Source organism: Marmota flaviventris, chromosome 2 (genome assembly GCF_047511675.1).
Source record: "Marmota flaviventris isolate mMarFla1 chromosome 2, mMarFla1.hap1, whole genome shotgun sequence".
Lineage (NCBI taxonomy): Eukaryota > Metazoa > Chordata > Mammalia > Rodentia > Sciuridae > Marmota > Marmota flaviventris.
This window is the reverse complement of record NC_092499.1, coordinates 125836136-125852826: the sequence shown is the minus strand read 5'-3', so window position 1 is coordinate 125852826 and position 16691 is coordinate 125836136. Positions and strand designations below refer to the sequence as shown.

Here is a 16691-nt window from a genome sequence, read left to right as displayed (position 1 = left end):
GCATATATCATGCTTTGAGCATGCCCTCCCTTTCTTTCCCTCTTGCTTCTCTACTCCCAGTTACTCTTCCCTTTCCCTAAAAGTTCCTCTTTTACTTGTAGGTTATCTTTTCTTAGATTCCATGTATGAAGGAAAGCATGGAATATTTGTTTTCATGAGTCTGGCTTGTTTCACTTATCATGATGTCCATCCATAGTCCTCCAAATGGCATAATTTTCACTCTTCTTCATGGATGAATGATGCTTTATTGTGTATATATAGACCCTGTTTTCTTTATGCAGCTTGAGGGGCACATAGAATGATTCCATGTCTTGGTTATTGTGAGTAGAGACATAATAAACATCATTTGCAAGTATTCAAGAGCCTTAACTGAATCATATCTGAAATGGCCCTTTTGCCACATAAGGATATATTCATAGGTAAGGGAGCATTAGGATTAAGGGCATTAGTTTTCCTGCCACATGTACTGTCTGGACCCCCAAATTATGTCCATCCCACAATCAAACTACATTAAATCCATCTGCATATCCTCAAAAGACTCAATATATTACAGCATCAGATTAATGTACAAAATCTCAACTAAAATTTATCAGCTCAAAAGTTTCAAATCTCATCATCTGAATCGTCTAAATCAGCTTTGGGTAAGGATCTGCTGTGATTTATCTTGAGGCACATTTCCTCTACATCTGTGAATTTGTAGAACCTAGGAAGCAGCAAGTTCTTTGCTCCAAAAATGCAATACTGAAACAGGAATAAGGGAGCAGTAATAGACCTTCCCATTTGAAATGAGAGAAAAGGGTAGGAAAAAAGGAAGCACCATTTCCGAGCAATTTCTAAATCCAGCCATACAAACGACATTAGGTTTCAAGGCCTGGCACTAAAGCTCTGTGATGTGAGGTCCTGCCCTGTGTGTCTGAGGTTGTGGCCTTGGAGCCTCCTTCCTTTTCCATAGGGTAGCACATATTTGAAGCTGAGTGTTGTCAACCTGTTTCCTGCCTCTAGGATGTTGGGAGTCTGGTACCTTCTTTCATTGTGTCCTCTGTCCCTTTCAGTCCAATGCAGCAGTGTTTCTGTTAATGTAAAATTTTTGAGAATCTCATGGGTCTCCCATAGATGTCTCAAATGTTCCTGCCATTAGACAAGCAGCTCTTCCATGCTTGTTCATGGATAATCCCCTCTTTATATCTGGCTTCCACTTACATGACTGAGGGGACCCCTGAGTCACACACTTAATAATCTCAAAAAGTTTTCTGTGTTGTTCAGATGCATGAGCATAACATTGTCCTATGACTCCCTTGTTTTTCTCTTAAGACCAGGCCATTTTGACACTGAATGTCATAATTTTAGTATATTTCCTTTTTTTTGCAACCTAGATAAATTAAGAGTTATCCAAATCATTGATTCTGGCTCTTTTCTTTTATTAGCAACTTTCCATTCCATCTCTCTCCTCTGCCCCTCACTTTTTACTATGAGAAGCAGAAAGGAAGCAGGCCACAACTTCAACACTTGTCTTAGAAATATCCTCATGTAGGTATGAAGTTTCATCATTGTGTTAGCTTCCTATGACTTCTTCCTATGACAAATTGCCACAAATTTGGTGGCATTAAACAACACAAATTCATTCTCTTAAGCTTCTGGAGCACATTAATCTGAAATCAGTTTCACTGGAGCAAAAATCAAGATGTTGGCAGAGCTACACACTCTCTCTGGAGGCTCTTGGGAAAAATTCATCACCTTTTTTAGAGTCCTTGTCTTGCATTCCTTGGCCCAAGGCTCCTGCCTACCTCTTCAAGCCAGCAACTCAGCACCTCACGTCTGTCATCTCTGTTTTCATCTCCTTCTCTCTTCTGTGTTTCATCTCTTGCCTGTCTCAAGAGCTGATTGCATTTAAGGCACACCTGGATGACTTCCTCATCTCAAGACCCTTAACTTATTCTCATCTGCAAAGACGTTTTTTCCATGAAAGGTAATGTTTACATGCTCCAGGAATGAAGACCTTATATTGTCAGGAGCCATTATTTATGTTACTATGATTGTTTGTAAGTCCTGCTGTCTGTATAACTGTAGATACAGTTCAGCCAAGCTTTCTCTCACTATACAACAGTCATATTCTCTCTTACAGTTTCCAACAGCGTGCTCTACATTTCCTTCAGACTCTCACCAGCAAAGCCTTTGATCTCTGTATTTCTACCAACAGTATGTTTTTGGCCATTTAGCTATTCTCAGTGACAGCATACGTTTTCTATACATGCTCATCACTTTCTTGCAAATCCTCAGTACAGAGTCCTTAACACCCATGTGTCTAGGAACAGTCTATTTAGGGTAATGTAGGATTTCTGTTATTTATCTCAGTTTCCTTCCAGCCTCTACCCACTGCCAAATTCCAAAGCCATTTCCACATTTTCAGAAATTTATTACAATAGTTTCCCTCTTCCAGATATCAAAATTTGTATCAGTTATTACCTGTTGGCACTGTAACAAATTGTCAAGAACTTATTTGCTTAAAATAGCACATTTTATTATATTATAGTTCTGGTGGTCAAGAACCCCAAAAGAATCTTATAAGGCTAAATTTAAGGTGTTGACAGGTTTGCATTCCTTCTGGAAGCTCTAGGGAAGAATCCTTACCTTGCTTCTTCCAGTTTCTAGAGGACACCTGCATTCCTGGGCTCTTGACCACATCATTCCCACCTCTGCTTCCCTCATCACATCTCTGAAACTGATGCTCTTGCCTCCCCTTTATAAAGACCCTTGTGATTATATTGTTCCCACATGGATAATCCAGGAAAACCTCTCCTTCAGAAGAGCCTTAAACTAATCACATCTACAGAGCATTTTTCCATGTGAGATTGCATTCAGAGGCTTGGGGTTTCTGTGCATGAGAACATAAACAGGTGAGCATTGCTCTTATTTTGCCCAGCATGGCACTACCTTCCACTGCATTAGTGCTGTATTTCTACATGGGTAAGAAGGTCTCAAATCTGAAGAGAATATGGCTAGGAATCTGGACACTTTCTTCAATTACTTATTGTTATTAAATTTCTGGTCTTGGACCAACACTTTTAACCAGTTTTTCATACCTATTAATTATTTCTTTCTGGTTATAAAAGCAGCTGCTGTTATCATTCTTTTTCAAATGAGAAGACTTGATCAGAGGAGTTAGGCAAAGTTAGTTAATTAATGCTAAAGCTTCTCTAGAATTTGGTTGTTTTATCTGTCTTAAAGTGCTCACCTGTGAGCTGCTGCTTTTGGTTAGATCTCAATTAGGATGATAAAAATCCAAGACGGAACAATGATCTTAACTGACAAAATGGTCTTTCTTTACCCTACAATTAAGAGGTTGTTCACAAATGGGACCTTATGCTCCAATAAGTCAGTGCTTAAACTGTCTTAACAGAAATTAGAAGTAAAACATAAATTGGACCTTTGGAAAAAAAAAACTGGATACCTCGATCTACTAGTAAATCAGTGAACTTTTGCCAGAAGCAGGTTTCTTAGCCTTCTGGGCTTCATTTTCTTTATCTAAAAAGTGAAGATTTTGACTCAGTAACCTGACTGGCACTTTTGAGCTATGACAGTCAACCATTCCTAGAGGGCTTTGATCTCAATTCTCTGTGAAGGAGGTTGGACATACATCAAGGCCCTTACATTTCAAAGACCCCATGAATAGAAGTTTCCCTCCAGAGACATAAGCACAGACCATTGTTGAGACATTTAAAGGCATCAAAAATTTTAGATTTATTCTCTCACTCAGGCTGAAACATTTGCTGTTGGAGGACTTATCTGAATAATTAATTCATTTGTTAGACACTTTCATAGATGAAGTATGCTTTTCTGAGGTTTTATATTCTAATTCTAAGGAGCTCTGTAAAACTGAGGACTAATCATTGAGTCTCTAATAATAACATTTATTGAGGTGGTAATTATAGAAAGCATTCTTTTTTTATGTTTTTACTGGAAATTTTTTAAAGAATCTTTTCAATATAGATCCATATATTTTATATATGGATATATATAAACATATATATTTCAGTCAACTATTTTGCTGCTATGACCCAAAGACCTGATAATAATGATTAGAAAAGGAAAAGTTTATTTGGGGGCTCGTGGTTTCAGAGGTATCAGTCTATAGAAGGAGGGCTCTATCCCTCAGAGCTCAAGTTAAAGCAGAATATTATGGTGGAAGGTGTGGTAGAGGAAAGCTGGGAACATGGCACCAGAAAGCAGAGGGGGGGGGCAGGGAGGGAGGGAGATTCCTCTCACCAGGGACAAACTATATCTACCCCAAAAGCACTCCCCCACTGACACACTTCCTCCAACCACACCCTGTCTGCCTACAGTTATCAGGTAATCCCTATCAGGGGATTAGTACATTGATTAATCATTTTCCCTCTCAGCTTCTTGTGTTGTCTCACACATGAGCTGATGGGGGATACTTCATATCTAAACCATAATATCCAGCTAATTTCTATTGACCTGTCTTTGCACGTTCTTACTATCCCCTGTCCTCCTTATAACACACACACACATACACACACATGCGCGCACACGCATACACATTCACTCCTACAATATGCTAAAAGTAGGCCTTGGTGTGCCTTCCTTGTCAGAATGCCACCTTTAAATGTTGTCAGTGCAGTGATTTTCCAGAGATGGGTAGCTCTGGGAATCAACCGGCCAGAATGAATCCCACCATGACAGATACAGGGCTCTGGTTCCCCTTGTAAGCGCGTGGTGGTCTTGGCCAGGAAACCAGTTGTAATCCAGGAATGGGTGGAATGCCCAAGGGGGGTATCAAGTTTCCTGGGTACGTGTGTGTATGGTAGGGGGTGGCTTGCGCTGACAAATAGGGACGGACAACAGAGGTTCTGAGCTGTGGTACCTGGAGTGGGAAGGTGGACTGAAGCAGACCAGCACAGAGCAAGGAAAGGAGGAGCTAACCACAAGTCATCAAGTTGTCAAGAACCCTGCCAACAGACCTGGTTTCCAGGCAATCTACAGATCCTGTGGAAACTGAGTGTTTGCTGGAACCAGAACCCCAGTTAAGGTGTCTTAGAGACATGTCCTTGACTGAAAAGAAGTCTCTGCCGTTGAGGCACCATCTCCACGTCTGCCCTGGGGATGGGAGTGGGCCTATGATGTCGTTAGTAGGAGGCGACTCAGAGCTGGGTCTGCTGGTTGCAGGCTCAGTACTGAAGCTGAGTTCTCCTCCTGAACTCCCCGCACTGCTCCAGTGGTGGGCCCTGGGTGTTCCTGTCTCCCTGCTCCATGAATTGTTAGAATGGAGGCCATAAACCCACCCAAAGAGTCCCTACAACACTGTCTTTCCATGTGCTCCTTGTCACATGTATTGCTTTGAACCTGCTCTTACAGATATATATGTGTGTGTGTGTGTGTATGTGTGTGTGTGTGTGTGTGTGTGTCCTGGTTCTCTATTAAAATTTTGCTTCTTAAGGAAATTCTAGATATTCTGAGCTCACTTGTGATTTTATTCTCTAGATTATATCTGAGTCATTTAAATTCTCTGTTGGTTATTGTTTTACTCAACAAATTGCTTAAGTTTGCTAACAACCATGTTAAAAAAAACCATTATTTCCTTTGTGTTGTCTGAATACCAGTCTCACAGAGTATGCTTTTTCATTCCTAATTTTCATAATTATAATAAGTGAATCTCTATTTACCTCACCCATTTCATAGTCTCTTAGAATGTACCTTTTTTCATAGTTTATGATTGAAGAGATTCATTGCAGATTATCAGTCATGAAAAATAATGTAAAAATCTAACAACATTTTATTTGTTACTACACATACACATGCATGCTAGAATTAAATATTCAGTCCCTCAGAGTCACAATTATGTAGATTTTAGTAATGTGGGAAATACTTCAGCTCTAATGTTGGGTTTAAAAAAAAGACTGCATTTTAAATACCAGGAATGAAAAGAAAATATACATACATATAGAAGAACTCTGGGCTACCTGTACCAAGTAAATTCATAATAAAATGGTAGGTATTTGTAATTATCTTCTTTATATTTTTTTCTGTATTTTCTCATAATTTATGAATATACATGGAATACCATTTTAAAAATCATCTCCTTGCCTCAACATGAGACTTCTGTCTATTTGCACTTATAGCTCTCTGGGACTCACTATGTATTTGAGAGACTGTCCTTCATAGTATTGTGAATGGAGAATTCTCACTCCTGATGGAGTGAGCACAGACCTCTTTCCACTGATCACATTTTAGTTTCAATCAGACAATGCATGCATTGACTACTTAGTCTACAATCAGCAAGTGTGAATTATGTGCCCAATCTAATAATTATAGTTTAATCTATATTATTAAGAGGAAGTAATAAAGGTAAAAATTAATGTTTTTTCATTTTGATTCTCCTCCTGGGTGCTTAAGCAGTGTTCAAATATAATACAATGAGGCATTGACCACAGTGCTATTTAAAATGGAATTATTATTTGCTTTAGAAGTAGAATGATAACATGCATTTGAAGTCAAATGTTTTGTCTTATGATTTTATTTTATATAATTCATTTTATTTTAAATAATGGAAAGAAAATCAAAAAACAGAAGATAAGCTCAATACAATTTGGAATTTTAATTAGAAAAAGGTCTGTAAGATAAATAAAAATTCTTGTCCATTTTCTGTGACTATGACAAAATACTTGATGCTGGGTAATGAACAAAGTAAAGAGATTTGTTTTGAGGACTGAAAGTTCAAGGTCAGGTGATTCCATCTGTTCAACCTCTTCTGAGGGCTTCATGGAGATGGCATCACAATGGTGGAGGCATGAGCAGAAGTGACCTTGTGGTAAGACAGGACTCCAGATTCAGGGGTCAGTCTCTCACTTTTTAACTGGGGTCCAGTAGGAACTACATTAAGGCCTTACAAAGGCAGTGGCACCAGTGACCTAATCATCTCCTATTAGACTCCACCTCTTACAGCTTCTACCACCTCAATAACCCCACACTGGGGCCCAAGCTTCAGGCATATGAACTTTTGGGGAGCACCCTCAAGCCCTGTGCAGACCATGGAATTCCCATGTGTGGTAGCTCTGTAAGTGCACTTGCTTCTTCCAGAGCAGAGCCTGTGGCTGTGTGGCAAGCAGCAGATGCCTTTAGGGAGCCCCTGCAATCAAAAGCTGGCAGCAGAGGATCCTGCCATGATAGCCTTGCATTTAGGGACTGATTCCTTATTCTACACACTAAATTTCCTCCTCCATGAACTGAGGTCATAATAGCAAGAGATCTCATAATGCTGCTATGATTTTATGAGTGAATGTAGGTAAAGCATTCAAAAGAGTTCCTGGCAAAAACAGGCCCACTGTCATTATTATCACTATTGTAGTTATTGGTGATGGCGGTTGTGGTTGTTGGTGTTATTATTTGGAAAACTAGGCTTGAATTAAAAAGCAAATCCAGTTTTACCAGAGCATTCCTATTGCAACATACATTTACTTACTGTACGGTTTCATATCAATCTATTAAACAATGAGTATAGCCAGGTTCTGGTAAAACTTTGTGCATTTATCTACATTTACATTTTTTGAGCTCATGAGCTATTTTAGATAATGTGTATATTTTCAGCCTCATCAAGGTAACCTTTTTAGATAATGATGAATAAGGGATGGGAAACAAAGAGTAAATACTTTTAAGTGCATCTTTAGTTGTTTTACAAGCAGTTATGTATATAGATGGGAGGGGAGAAACACACATACCAAGCTGAGTGGATTTGATTCTAAGCCTTATTTCTGAATGATACTCATCTACTACGCAAATTTCGGTACTTTAGTGAAGGCATTTTAAACAATATCACAAAAGGTATTTGTTAAAATTAGTATTTGATATGGCTTTCTGGGACAAAGTAGCTGCTCAGTGGACAGTCATTTAAAGGTCTGATCTCTTTTTTTTCAGCTTGACGATCTCTGCTGAGTGCCCCATGCAACTTGAAGACTTCCCGATGGATGCCCATGCTTGCCCTCTGAAATTTGGCAGCTGTAAGTTATTTTCACAAGTAAGAACCGTGAATATACTTTTGAGATCAATTCCACATTCATTGAGAAGAATGTAGGTTGTGTATGAGCACAGTATGGTGCAATCAGAGAAGACTAGAGAGTGCTTTGTCCTTGCCACACTACTTTCCTTGTCTTTAAAGTGAAAATATGGCCACCTATATCATAAGTCAGAGAGCAAGAAAAAAAGGAATTCTTTGGGCTCCATAGTCCCCTTTGAGTTTGTATTCCAGAGAAATAAAGACCTCCTATAAGTTTCCATCTCCCAAAGGCTCTACCACCTCCCAATAGTCCCACCCTTGAGACAAGCCTTTAACACATGGGCTAAGGGGAAGGAGGTTTCCCAGTCTTCCTGAGCTGACTACATTCAGGAGAAGACCTTCACCAGTCCTTCTGGCAAGATGCTCTGGAGATCTCTGTCTCATCCAATCTACATCTTTGTCTTTTTGTTGTTGTTTTAAACAGTCGCAAGGTGTCGAGTATGCTGGGGTCCCATTAGTAGTCAGAAACAGACAAGACTGAAACTTTTCCTCAGGCATCTCAGAAAAGCTGGATTATTGGATGCTTCATCCAACTGTTTTCTTTTCCAGAGAGCAGCTGAGGTCTAGGGTTATCTCCCTGTTTGCTGTGTGCTGAACCAGTGGCATGGGCTGTGAGACCAGTTGCCATCTCTGTTCTCACTGGCTCTTAGGTGACTGGGTAGTGCTGAGTCCCCTCAGTGCTCAAAGGCAGGCTCCATGGGAAGCCAGACATCTGTGTAGCACCCAGAAAGTTGGGATGCTGGATCCATGATCTGCCTCTCCCTCCCTAGGAAGAATCTGGGAGCTGGTGTTCTGCATCCACTTACACTGAGCTGAGCCTGGGAAGGATATGGGACTGTGGTGACTGAAAGTCCAAGTAGGCCCTCGTCCTACTCCTTTTCCTAGTTCCCAGTTGTTGGTGTCTAGATTTTCTAACTCTGCCAATTCCCTCATCAACTGTATGAGGTGAAGTGAGGTTTCTGTCCCTAGGGAAGGATTCAAAGCCTGGATGTTGGATGCATGATCTACTTGGTTATTTTATAAGGACTCTGGATTCTGTTAAGTCTATAGAGTTTTAGTTATATATTCCACTTCCATTTACACTTGCACTTCTATTTATAATCATACTTCTACATATAAAACCAATTAACTTGGCTGAGTTCAAACTCCAGACTGCCTTTCCCTGGCAGGCAGCAGCAGCTGACATGTCAGGTATTTCTTTGACCTTTGTTGGGCTGGTGGGACCATGCTCCATGCATGCAAATACCATGTGGGGGTAAGACAGAAATTTGGGTGCAGATTTTGTACATCGGTATATATATATATCACACTTGGGGCTTCCTCCCCATGGCTCTTTTAATTTCAAGGATTTGATGCCTTACCTTCCAGCTGCATTGCCTTGGCGACTACAGACTCTTCCTCTGATTCTTCACACCGACAAGACTGAGGAATCCTGTCTGCAGCTTAGCCATGTCACAGTACTGACACACAGCCTTTTAAGGGAAAAGCCATTGCTTCTTCCATGTGTCACCCTTTAGTTTCTGCCTATACTTGTTCTCTCTCCAGATCCTCCAGGGGGTAATTTTTTATTGGTGTCCATACTTAATGGTTGTTACCTCATAGCAACCACTTTGCCATTCCTGGAAGTGGAGCCTTTTTTGACTCCAAGAGTTTTATTTATATTACTTTGTCATTTCAAAGGGACTTTTGAATTTAAGAGAGGTAAGTATGAGTGATGAACCAAAAGTAAAGTGAGATGGAAATAACTGGTCTTTTTTCAAACTATGGTCTTCAAATGCTAAAGAGAGATTAGCATATACATTTCTTTGGGTGAATGATGTAATAGAAGGGCATTGTCACCAGGATATATTTAAATCACTTGCTTATACGGGGTGACTATGAACATCATTGCTTGTGACAAAAGACCTACTAAAGATTGGAAGGCATTTTTTTAGGAAATTACTTATTCATATCTCTGGAGGAAGAAAGGTGGTCCACATCTCCCAAGGAAAATTAGTTGTATAATTTAAAATTATACCACTCTCAGTATAGGAAAATTATGCTTTGATTTGATCAGAAACAGAACACTGAAAAGTTGAAGGTTTTTTGTTTGTTTGTTTGTTTTGTTTTTTTTTTCATACTGTGGTGGTACTCTGTCCTTTGGTTAAATAAGTTCAAGTCACTGTGAAGCCTAGATTTAATGGTAATTGTGTTCAGGGCAAGCAACTCGAGAGCAATTTTTGGTGATGAAAAATATGTGACAACCTAATTTTTCTTCACTAAATTATCTCATACTCGACAGCCAACCCACTGCAGTTAAATCATTTATCACATTCAAAGCTGAAGTAATCAGCTGGTGGGATCTTTTCCCTTTCTACATTCAATGAAACTAAATAAGATCACTATCATACAAAATATATAGAATAAAACTAGCAGAGGCACTTCTCAAACTCAGTAGATGTTTTGAACTGTCCTGCCAGATTTCTTTTTATCTGCCCAGTATTTTGAAGATGGATTTGAGTTCATTCAGATATTGATCAATGGTGTATATTTACTGTTAATGACCACAATATGCAAAAAGTTCAAAGGATTTTATTGATATCATGTTTTATACAATGACCAAGAGATAGAAAACTGTATAAATATAGCTTTTTGTCAGCTTATATAGTTTCAGTTCAAGACATAATTATTTTAGGAGAAGAAATGCCACTCTACTAAATGTTTTTCTTATTTGCCTTTTTCATCCTTTGGATTTTCTAAAAATAGATGCTTGGCCAAGTTGCTCACTTATACCACAGGCATCTGAGTATGCATAGGCTAAATGTGATAGTATAATGAGTTTCAAATTACCCAATCCAACAGTTCTCTGCTATTAGGAGACAAAGGAATGCAAATATGTGTCGTTATTGTAATGAGCCACATGCTCTGGTTTCTCTAATGCAGAAGTGAATTAGCAGGCATTTCTGTTATTGCTGCCTCCAGCTTCAAGAATTCAAACAAATGTTGAAATTAGTCCTAGCCTATAGAGGATGTTTCCTAGTCTATACAGAAATCCTTAAAGATAATGGCATGGTTTCCTTTTGAAATTAAATGCTCAAACACATCAAAATTGTTCAAAAAAGAAAATGTCTTGATTCTTTTGCTCATTTTATTTGTAGAACAATAGATTAAATATTAAATTATGAGATAATATCTGATTTTATGAACATTGAATTTTAAATTTATCTGGATTTATGAAAATATATGCTAAATTAGAACTGAAGGCTTCCTTGGTAGGCATCCAGGAAATCAGGGATCAGTCTCCCTGTTGTGAGCTGTAAATATATTTACATGTGTGGAATCATGACCCTGCTGTTGCATTCATCATCTCCAGTATGTAGCAACTCAGCATGAGTATGCACAATCTAGAACCCAGGTTTCTCAAAGTCTGATGTGAATATGTCACAGTCCCTGAGGCCTTGGAAACACAGTGAAGTTTTTTTCTGTGTTGTGCCTGAGTTTAGATTGTTTTAACAACTGTGTTGGTTAATTAGTTAAACTTGATTCTTGCCATGGTCTGAATGTTTGTGTCCCATCAAAATTTACGTATTGAAACCTAATCCCCAATGTGATGGCATTAGAAGATGAGGCCTTCAGGAGATGATGGGGGTGATGAGAGTCCCAGAGAGCCTTGATTGCCCTTCTTCCATGTGAAGACACAATAAGAAGGCACTCAAATGGACTAAGAAAATTGCTATTTAAAAGAACTGCTGTTTTAAAGGGACTGTCTTAGTCTGTTTGGGATGCTAAAATAGAATATCATAAATTAAGCTGCTTATAAGCAATGTAAATTTATTCTTCACAATTCTGGAGTCTGGAAAGTCCAAGGTCAAGTTGATGACAGATTTGGTGGCTGTTAAGGGCCTGCTTCCTCTCCAGAGAGGACTGTCTTTTCACTTTAATGCCAGATGGTAGAAGGAGCAAGAGAATCTGTTTTATAAGGTCACTAATCCCATTTGGAGGGCTCCACCCACATGTTCTGATGACCTTGTGAAGGCCCACCTCCTAATACCATCATATTTACGATTCCATTTTGATATAATTTCTGGGGGACACAAACATTGGATCTGTAGCAGGCATGGAAAGCATTCGGCACTCTGCTTGAGGCAAGGAGGAACACACAAGTATCAACCATGAGCTTCTCCTGAGGAGCTGAGGGACACATGTAGATCATTGGATTAAATATCTTTGTGCAACTTAAAGCCATCTGAGATTCACACAAAAGATAGCTCACCATGGGGATCTGAAATGAACCTGGTAGGAGTTGAATATAAGGAGATATAATGGAAATAAGGGCAAAACACAGAAAACCCCTGGTCTGTTAGTCCAGGTCTAGAATGAAATGAGAAACCTCATCTGAAATAAGCAAGTCACAGAAGGATGAATACTGTATGATCTTGCTTGTTTTGTGGATTCTGAAAATGTCATTCTCATAGAAACAAAGAGACTGGATTGTTCCAAGAGGTTGGGTGTGGGTAGGGACGGATGGGCACAAGGAAGATGTTGGTTTCAGAGTACAAAATTTCAGTAGACCACGGGAATAGAATTTGTGGTCTATTACACAGAATGCTGACCACAGTTGATAATAACGTGTATTTCAAAGCTGATAAAATTGACTGCTAATGTTCTCACCACACACGTAAAAAAATGATGAGTTAGTGAGGTAATAGATATATATTAACTATGTTGACAGAATCTTTCTGCACTGTATACATAGCTCAAATCATCGCATTGTACCCCATAAATTTGCACAATTTTTATTTGTCAATTAAAAATACATTTTAACAAGAGGGGAAGCCTCCTTTGGGGAACTGGCAGAATGGCATTACAAGCTAAACAGGAAAGACCATAAATACGAAAGTATTTCTAAAAGTAGCAGGCAGAGTGGGTGAAGCATATCGAACAAAGGAACCACATGCTGATTTGACTGTTCCTGGAGGTGACATCAAGAGCTAGAAATTCCCAAGAAGCAGGTAGAAGAGATAAGACCTGAGAGGAGTTGTTGGCCAGATATGAAAAGAGAATATGTAGGATGAAAGAGGGGCATGATTCAAAGATAGCACTGTGATTTTAAGACAAGGTGACGTGAAAGCTGGTCGTAATTGGGAGAAGCTGCTGGTTTGAAGGTAAAAAAGTGAAGTGGTTCATGAAAGTGAGGAAATTATGTAAGAGATTTTCTCTGAGGACTCCCATCCTCCTTCGGTGCTTCTTACTCCTGTCATTGAGGCAGAGCATCTTTCTGCTGGGAGGGTGACAGTCCTTCTTTCCTGATCTATTTCTACTAAAAGTCCACAAACACAGCGATCATAGTTTCTTTATTCTGTTCTCTCAGACCCTGTGTAATTTTGCAAGGACTTAACTATGAGCTGGTGATGTGCTTCATGACCTACAGTGGTGGCATAGTTGGTAATAAGGCAGATGGGTTATCTGTTCATCCCATCTGCTGATTGCTCACCTACCTCTTAACTGGTTCTGGATAAGGCAAAGGGTGTGCAATACCCTCTTGATTTATTTTATCTCTTAAATTTAAAGCAAGATTATTGGGCCTCTGGTAGACCCTTCGAGATGCCACATCTAAATATATTCATATTTTGCAAACTTTTCTTCTCTATGTTATTCAAGCCACAATGTCAGTTATGGATTTAGTTTCCAACCCAGGAGACTACACTCATACAGGTAATGTGTGACAGGGTCTTGTTAGGTAGTTGCTATGCTCATTCCCACCCTGGTTTTAGAAGAGAAAGGGAAGCTAGAGACATAGGCTTCTGAGAACTCAAATGCTGTACATTTTCAGATCACAAAGATTCCAGTTACCTGTGGCATTCTAATCTGCAACATCATATGTAATTAATGCAGAGCAACACAGACCTTTTAGGTGGCTGTTAGTAGTTCCTGGATGTCCCTGCACAGTCTGTCAAATAAGACTGACTATTTTCCTCAAAAATTAGATCTGCTGACAATCAGAATTCAGTTCAGGGCTGGAGGCTTAGAGATGAAGTGAGTGCTTACCATGTATGAGACCTATGGATTCAATCCACAACACAAATAAGGAAGGAAGGGAGGGAGGGAATAAGGGAGGAGAAAATTCAAATAGAAATCTCTTTTCTTTAGACTGGGTTAGACACCAAGCAAAAATCCTTCTTGACATATGGTTATACTCACTGTTGCTATTATTTATTAAGCATCTACAGTGTGATGGGCATATTCTAAATACTTAATATTCACACATACACTTTGTTCTCACTACAACCCTTAGGAGATGGGTGTTATTTTTGCAAAAACTACAGGTGGGAAAATAAGAGGCTTAGAGCTCAAACAGGTTGTTCAAGTTCATTCTGATAGTGAATGTCAGAATCACAATTTCTTATTTCATTAATAGTTAAACAAAAACACATGACTTCTGAAAGGCCTTCTATGTAAGCAGTCGATTGTGCCATCACTTCCTTCTATTAGAGATTAGCAATGCTAGAAGAGGTCAGAAAGTGTCAACCAGAGGGGAGAGTCCTTGAGGGCAGTGATGATGAATTCCCCAGTCATTTGTGAGTGAACATGTTTCAAGCCTTCTTGCACAGCCCTGCTGATGTATGGTCAGAGGAGGTGAGTGTTGTTTTCCAGGACTCTAAATCATGAAAAATGATAGCACAGTAAACCTGATTGCCTCCTTTACTGTTGTCCCAGCTGAAAGATTGAATGCCACATCACTGACCCAAAGAGAAGAGTTTAGTGTTGGTTGCTAAACACCTGAGCTGAAGTGGACATGAGTGGTCATTTATTTCCACCCTTAATTTGATGAGAGTGAAACTCAGGATTCTGTGCTGACATTGCCAGACATGCCGGAGGCCACAGTGCCTCTTGCTGTTGGTATTATCAATGCTATTAACATCATCCACATCAAAAGAGCTTTTAATATCTAAGAAAGCAAAAACATGTGAATTATTATAATGTGTTGTAGATAGTGTCTGCTGTGCTTTCAAATGACTTTTATCTACTTACAATTGCTATTTTATTGGATCTTGACTGGAAGGTACATATTGTTAATTTAATCTCCTGTCCACCCCACAACAATGGAGAGACTCATGCCTAGCAAGGTCCAAGTAACATACAGGGGCCTCCACCTGGACCAGTGATCCCTCAGCCCTCCCTGCTGGCAGTGCACAAGCACACCCTGGCCAACATGATGCTCAGCCTCAGAGCCTGAGGAGGAGCCATCGGAAGCTATGTGCCACCCCAGTTCTACAGTGGAAATGATGAGCAGCTCTAAATTCAGGAGGGCAGATGGGATAGGGGGTCAGTGCCCCTACCAGGCCAAGACTGTCCCAGCCACCACTCCCACCTCTGTACCTCCGAGATGCAATGATTCCCATCAGCACCCTTGCTTCTTCATTAGGAGCCATCTATGCCCCTGGATCTCAGCTTTCTCCAGAGCACCCCGTGCCCCAGGCATTGCCTGTCTCCCTAGCATCTCACGCTAGTCCTCACTCCTTTTCCTTTTCTTTCTTAGCAGTCTTGGCATCAAGTAGTCACCTATGAGAAAAACAATATTTTCTGTGTTCTGGGCTCTCTTTAGATGGATTTCTATAATCTTAGCTAAGTCTCAGAACTGTTTTGTATCAAAACTTACTTCCCCAAGCTTTGAGCTCCTTTCATGAGCTTTGGGATTCATGTTTCCCAACCCATTTACATCTTCGAAGAGATGTGGGGATCTACCATACTTCTCTCCAGGGAGCAAACTCCCAGTCTCCTGTGGATACGGAAATGGAAAGAAGGGGTGGTTAAGGAAGCCTACAGTTATGACTGAGGCCACCTTAGAAGGCCAGCTGCAGTGCAGGAGATTTGAGGCAGATGAGCTGAGGAGAAGATACAGAACAGGTGCACAGGATAACAGGTGCAGGATCAGCCTGAGCTAGTCTGGAGACAGCAGGAAGCGGGGCTTTTTCCCTACCCAGAGGACACTGCTTCATTAGCCTCTTCTATCCAATCCACACTTACAGCCTGGACAGAATCCAGCCAGACTGCTTTGCTCACCATCCATGTCTGAGTATCCACAGGCCTGCATTATTCAAGGTTCTGCAACATTTACATAATAGGCAAAAGAAATCTCACTGTCATTTATGTGGAACCCAGGGGGCCATTGGAGTTGCAGAAAATGCCCAACGGTGCCTGTGACTGGACATTTAGAAAGCCATTTGCCAAGGGGGAGAGCAGCATTACCCCCCACACACATTCATCACCCTGAAATGCACATCTTCCCAGGAGACAAGAAAATTACAATGGAAAAATTTTCATTAGGAGAACTCCAATGTTGTCCATGTGAAAACACCTTTCTATATTACCTAAAACTTGAAAACAGAAGGTCATGCTAATTTTAGAAAAAGGTTGACAAGAACACTGCCCAACATGCACTTAAAAAAAGAGCTAAGCATGCCTTCCAGGGTGTTTCATCAATTGTTAAATAAATAAATAGCTATTCTATTTACTTCTGTATAGATCTTACTAATGTGAACATGAACATTAGGATCCTATCATTAGTTCTCACGCCCCCCAGCCCAGCAAACTTGTAAGTTGGCCCCCCCACATGGCCATCATTTTCAGACAGGGTATGTTG

General features: G+C 40.0%; 1 protein-coding gene across 1 annotated transcript in view; it reads left to right on the top strand.

Annotated features, from left to right (window-relative positions):
• The window catches only part of Gabra5 (gamma-aminobutyric acid type A receptor subunit alpha5), a 73147-nt gene that overhangs the window by 40882 nt on the left and 15574 nt on the right, over nt 1–16691 (top strand). Inside the window, exon 5 of the mRNA XM_027925902.2 lies at nt 7930–8012. Coding sequence (XP_027781703.1) covers nt 7930–8012 — 83 coding nt within the window. The remainder of the gene's footprint in view (nt 1–7929; nt 8013–16691) is intronic.